The sequence below is a fragment of the Zootoca vivipara genome, chromosome 13, assembly GCF_963506605.1.
Source record: "Zootoca vivipara chromosome 13, rZooViv1.1, whole genome shotgun sequence".
NCBI lineage: Eukaryota > Metazoa > Chordata > Lepidosauria > Squamata > Lacertidae > Zootoca > Zootoca vivipara.
The window spans coordinates 29,839,028-29,845,626 of record NC_083288.1 but is presented as its reverse complement, the minus strand read 5'-3'; the positions used below and the strand labels follow the sequence as shown (position 1 = coordinate 29,845,626).

Sequence of the window (6,599 nt, the reverse complement as noted above, 5' to 3'; positions counted from 1 at the left end):
CCTAATGCGGATGTGTTTTGAATTCCTGTGAGAGTAAATCTCTAGAAAGACAGCAGAGTTATTAATAAGTCTCTTCCCCATGTTGATTCATGTTGTTTTGTCATCATAAATCCAACTGCTGGAGGATTGCTATAAAATTGCAGGTATGGGTAGAGTGATATGCAGTCATTTAATTTCACTGGAGAAGCATACTGCAGAGAACCCTAGGTAGAACAAAAATAGTAAGATAACTTTCTATATTTTTCACTTGCACTTAGAATGAAAGTAATGTATTGGTCATCTTTCCTTCTGTCTCCCTAACTCTCATATTCTCCCCTACACAGATAGTCACTCTCTCCTGCAACTATCTATCTACCTTTGTTCACAAATCTTGCATAGCACAAAGTACCTCAGCATGTGTTGCATCTATTTTCTGGATATTTTCAGATACTTTCACACTAGGAAGTGAAGTGTAACTTGGATTACATGAATTTGCTATAATTTTTCAACACAGTGGTCTACAGTTGGCAACAGTAAAGTGGATGAAAAATAATAATAATTACAACAATTGTAAATAAAATGGGCTCTACTTTTAACATCTGGCTTTCTGCTTTCTTCCATAGCAACATGAATGTGAAGAAGCAGAGCATGGATAATCAATCATCTTTCTCAGAATTCCTCCTCCTAGAATTCTCAGACGTTCGGGAACTACAAATTCTACATTTCATTATATTCCTGGTATTGTATTTGGCAACTGTCACGGGGAATCTTCTCATCATCTCTGCAGTAGCCTTTGACCACCATCTGCACACCCCTATGTACTTCTTCCTGATGAATTTAGCCTTGCAGGACCTGGGGCAAGCTTCAGTCATTATTCCCAAGTCCATTGTCAATTCCCTCTTGAACACCAGACACATTTCCTACTCTGGGTGTGTGGCACAAGTACTCTTCTTTGTCTTCTTTGCAGGATCTGATTTCTTTCTTCTCACAGTCATGGCATATGATCGGTATGTTGCCATTTGCAAACCATTACAGTATGGGATGCTGATGAATAGACAAACCTACATCCAAATTATTAGCAGTGTGTGGATTAGCAGCTTTTTCTATGGAGTGTTACACACCAGAGGTACCTTTGCACCCCCCTTTTGTTCAAATGTAGTCAATCAATTTTTTTGTGAAATCCCACAGTTACTTAAGCTGGCCTGCACTGATTTGTATCAAATGGAAATAGGAGTTCTTGTGTTAAGTGCTGTCATTGGGATTGGCTGCTTTATCTTCAACATTATATCCTATGTGTACATTTTCACTGCCGTGCTGAAAATCCCCTCTTCTGAAGGAAGGCAAAAGGCTTTCTCAACTTGCCTTCCCCATCTCCTCATTGTTTACTGCCTATTTGTATTCACTTCATACTTTGCTTTCTTTAAGCCTAGCTCATTACATCTGGATTTGGCTTTTACAGTGATGTATTCCATGGTTCCACCATTGATGAATCCAGGAATCTATAGCATGAGAAATAAAGAGATTAAAAATGCACTGTCAAAGCTATTGTGTTTGCGTCACTCCTCTATGCAAAAGCTTTCCAGTCTTATTTTGTGAAGGAAAATTCAGCATGCACTATAATACTAATGATAGGAAACTGGAAATTCTTTGAGGAAACTTTAAAGCAGCTAAATAGATTTAGCTCAGTTTTCTCAATTGATCTAGAAGGGTTACCGATATATTGCTTATATTGCAAATTGTGAGTATTGGTTTAGTGGTTAAAATTTCCTTCTTTGCCCTGCAGCCCTCCACATGCTTTGGTCTCTGGCCACCATCATAAGTGACTTTGGGCTATGCTAATTAAACAATATATGGCCTTTTAAAGTGGATGGGGTTATTGTTTTTGTCTGTTACTCTATTATGCATTTTTGTGTTTTTATATTGTAAACAGCCCTGTGATGTGTGGATGAAGGGCGGTATAGAATTGTTATGGTTGTTGTTTTGCTAAATCTGAATTATACAGTTTTGTACTTCAGTTATGGTTCATCGACTATAATAAGTTGACTGAACGAATTTTCCACAGAAATATAAAGCATGGGGAAACATTTTAACCCACACTTACACTACTGCAACTGACTGTGGTTGCATACCCTCCAAAAGTCCTCAGAATAAAACGTCCCTATTTTCATCAGAGGAATGTTGGGGGGGGGGGTATGTGTTTTACCTGACTTTTGCTTTGCTCATGTTAATGGTTCAGAGTGTTTGTCCTGCTTGCACCTATGATACAAGAATCAGCCCCTGGTGAACTATGTATAGCTCTTGATATAACATCTTTCTTGTCCACTGCAATGGAAGACAACAGTCTTCCTCTTTTTTGTAATAGTATTTTGTTCTTTTTTCCATATCAAAAGTTACATTTGTTACTCAACAATTATATTCTAATTCAACAAAACTAGTGACTTCCTGCTTACCCAACATCAATGTTTATAATTCAGATTACATACAATTGCATTTTAAGGTTCAGCCTTATCTCATTTCATCCTCTCTAACATATTTCTGAATATATTCTGTTGTTTTCTTACACTTTAAATCCTGCTGTGATCTTCACATATTGGGAAATAACTTTTTATATAGACTAGAAATGGTTCCCGTCTATATAATAATAATAACATTCTGGAGGGCCAGAATCACTTTCATCTCTAGATAAGAGAGGATGGATGTCTCAGTGATTGGTTGCAGTCTGCATCTGCTGACTTTGCAATGTAATGTCTAAAGTTATGCATATCTTCTTTGAATAAACAAATATTTTGTTATTTCTAGGTGTGAGTTCTTTATTTGATACAAGGGTTTACAAGATACACCTAAAAACAAGGCATATTTATGTCTCTACTCAAAATTCCTTGCAGAACTACTCATGTGGAGTTTACATGCAGGTGGGACTTGATTTGATAGTTTCATTCTCACTTTAACCTATTATAGGCACAGGGAGTTCTTTTACAAAAGGTTGATAAAATGTGAAGAAAATCCATCAGATAATAATTTTTTATTGTTTCCATTTTTCATTCAAATATTTTATAACACCTACCTGCAAATAAACTGCCATACATTTTGTATTACATGTCAATTGCACTTTGTTTCACAAAAATAAAATAAAGTAAAAATTATCTTACAAACAAACCATTTGTCAATTCTTGTTTACATCTTCTCTCTTCCTCTTATATATCCTTGTAATCTAAGCTTGTTCTCTCGAACTGGACTTCCTCTTTTCTTTTCTCTTGGTTTTATTTATCATCCCTCATATTCTGCGCTTTATCCTTTATTGTCTGTTATCTACCTCAAATATTTCCCAGCTTGTGTTAATGACAACGACTATATGCTTTTTATGTTGTATTTTCAAAGCATTCCTACTAGTGTTTACATATTTTAGCAGTATTCTTTTAGGTATTCCATAATTTTTCCCCATTCTTCCTGATACCTTTGTTCTTTCTGGTCTCTTATTCTTCCTGTCAACCTTGCCAATTCTAGATAACCCATCATTTTTTCCCTCCAATCATCTACAGTTGGGATTTCTGTGCTAAAATCACTCTAGCGGCCGTGGTGGCGTACATGAACAGCCTTTGGTCCTCTTTTTAAATTTCTCTTCCCATTATTCCCAAAAGTATACATTCCGGTTTCTTTGGGAAGGTACACCTTAACATCCTCTTTAGCTCATTATAAATTGAGTCCCAGAATACTTTCACCTTTTCACACCGCCACCACATATGGTAGAAATCACCATCTTTGTTGTTACATTTCCAGCATTTTTTGTTATTTGTTTTATAAATTTTTGCTAGCTTGACGGGCGTTAGATGCCATCGGTACATCATTTTCATGATGTTTTCCTTTAACGTTATGCAGGCAGTGAATTTGATATAATGGTTCCACAAATGGTGCCACTGATCGAAGTCAATATTATATCCTAAATCAACTGCCCACTTTATCATACATTCTTTTGTCGCCTCGTCCTTAGTATTCCACTCTAATAGGAGGTCGTACATTTTAGTCATCAATTTTTCCTTGCCTTCTACTAACTCTATTTGGAACCTGGATTTTTTATTTTCAAAGCCGTAGTTCTTTTTGTCTTGCTTAAACAGGTCCTGGATCTGGTGGTATTGCAACCACCCAATCCCTTTTTCTTTTAACTGCTCATATGTTTTTATTTCCCATCCTTCTCCTGTTTCTATCAGAATATCATCATAAGTCAGGCAGTTAGTTTCCATATTTATTTATTTATTTTGATAGTCAAGACTTCAGTAGGCGACAGCCACCTCGGTGTTTTTCTTTCGAGTAAACCCTTGTTTCTTACCCACACTTCATATAACGATTTCCTGATCACATGTGTTAAGAAACCTTTATGTACACTAACCTTGTTGTACCACAGGTAGCAGTGCCAACTGTATCTATTATTAAACCCCTCCAAGTCTTTTAATGCTGCCCATTCTTTAATCCACATCAAACAAGATGCCTCATAGTATAATCTAAGGTCCGGCAGTGAAAAACCTCCCCTCTCCTTTTTGTCTATTAAAAGTTTGTGTTTTATTCTAGGGGGTTTTCCCTGCCATATGAATTTGGATAATGTTTTTCTCCATACGTCAAATTGTTTTGTTCCTTTGACTACCGGCAACATCTGAAATAAAAACAGGAGCCTTGGTAGTATATTCATTTTTATCGTAGCAATCCTGCCCCATAATGATAGGTGCAGGTTATTCCATAATTCTATATCTTTTTGGATGTCTTTCCAGATCTTAACATAATTATCATTGAATAAATTAATGTTTTTGGAGGACAGCCAAATACCTAAGTATTTAAATTTTTTTACTACTTCGATACCAAACTTTTCTTGTATCTCTCCCATTTCTTTTTTAGACATATTTTTAATCATCATTTTCGTTTTCCTTTTATTTAATTTAAACCCAGCCAATCTCCCAAACTGATCCATTTCTTTCATCATTGCCTCCATACTGGTATCAGGATCTTCTAGCGTAAGCACGAGGTCCTCGGCAAAGGTCTTTTGTTTAAATTATTTCCTGCCTATCCTTATCCCTTTTATCTCCTTATTCTTTCTTATGTTTTCTAACAATACTTCCAATACTAAAATGAACAACAGGGGTGACAAAGGGCACCCCTGTCTAGTACCCTTTGTTATCTCCAACTCTTCGGATAGTATGTTATTGACAATTACCGGTAGCTTTGCCCTTTGTTTAAAATAAATTGCATCAATACACCTCGTAAATTTTTCTCCCATCTCCCTTTTTTCCAGTAATTTTTTCATAAATCTCCAAGAGATGTTGTCGAACGCTTTCTCCGCGTCAACAAATATCAACACAGTTTTTTATCTATTTTCAGTTCTAAATATTCAATGATATCTACCACGTTTCTTACGTTGTTTCTCATCTGACGCCCAGGTAGAAAACCTGTTTGGTCTTTGTGGATTATTTCAGACAGCACTCTTTTCAATCTATTTCCAATGATATCCGCAAATAATTTATAGTCTAGATTCAACAGGGAGATCGGCCTGTAGTTTTTAACTTCTAATAAATCTGAGTTTTCTTTTGGAATTAACGATATGTGGGCTTCTTCCCATGTTTTTGGTACCTGTCCTTTCTCAATTATCTCATTCAGCATCTGTGTCAGTACTGGTACTATCTGGTCTATCAATTCCTTATAATATTTTGCAGTTAGCCCGTCCGGGCCCGGGGCCTTTCCTGCCTTCATTCTTCTAATGCCTTCCTGTATTTCTTCCGATGTTATTTTGGCGTTGAGCATATTTACCTCTTCTTTTGATATTGAAGCTGGGCTACATTTGTCTACAAATAACTCCATTTCCTCCTCTTCTTCCTTTCCTTTCTGATACAGATCTTTATAAAATTTTTGAAAAGCTTTCCTAATATCTTTTTGCTTATCTGTTATCTTGTCATCTTTTCATATTTGATTTATACAGTTTTGCTTTTGTCTTTTTTTAAGTTGCCAAGCCAGTAGCTTTCCACTTTTGTTTGCATATTCAAAAAATTTTGTTTTGCCCATTTTAGTTTCCATTCTATTTCTTGATTTACTAAAGTAGCAAATTGGGTTTGCAGCATTTTTATATTTTGTTTTAGTTTCGTATCTCCAGGCTTTGATATCAACAATTTTTCATTTTCTATAAGTTGCCTTGTTATCTCTTCTTTCTTTCTTTCTCTTTCTCTCTCTCTCTCTCTCTCTCTCTCTCTCTCTCTCTCTCTCTCTCTTCTTGATATTGTTCTGCTGATTTAGGAAACCCCACATGTATGCTTTTCCCGCATCCCAGACTACCTTTAGGTTGGTCTCTTTATTAAGTTTATTTCAAAATATTCCTTAATTGTTTTTGTGTGTGCTTTATCTAGTATTTTTTTGGTCATTAAACAAACCCTCGTTTAATCTCCACCGGAAGGAGGGTTTTTCGCCCTTTAATTCCAGGTATATCGGGTTGTGGTCTGAAAATACCCTTGGTTGGATCTCAGTTTTATTAATTTTTATGGTCAGTTCCTTTGATATCCATATAAAATCTATCCTCCCCGAGCTTTGGTTTGGCTGGGAGAAGAATGTGAATTGTTTTGCTGTGGGGTTTTTAAACCTCCAGCTGT

The 6,599-nt window shown here is 36.0% G+C and overlaps 1 protein-coding gene across 1 annotated transcript; it reads left to right on the top strand.

The window, feature by feature from the left end:
* The first annotated feature begins 606 nt into the window (after positions 1-606).
* LOC118078996 (olfactory receptor 14A16-like) lies at positions 607-1,575 on the top strand. Its single transcript, XM_035103001.2, has one exon. It carries the CDS (start codon positions 607-609, stop codon positions 1,573-1,575), a length of 969 nt encoding a protein of 322 aa, XP_034958892.2.
* Positions 1,576-6,599: the final 5,024 nt, after the last annotated feature.

What these genes read in the sequence shown, in the direction of transcription:
- LOC118078996 (XM_035103001.2), top strand. Translation starts at nt 607, where the DNA reads ATGAATGTGAAGAAGCAGAGCATGGATAATCAATCATCTTTCTCAGAA.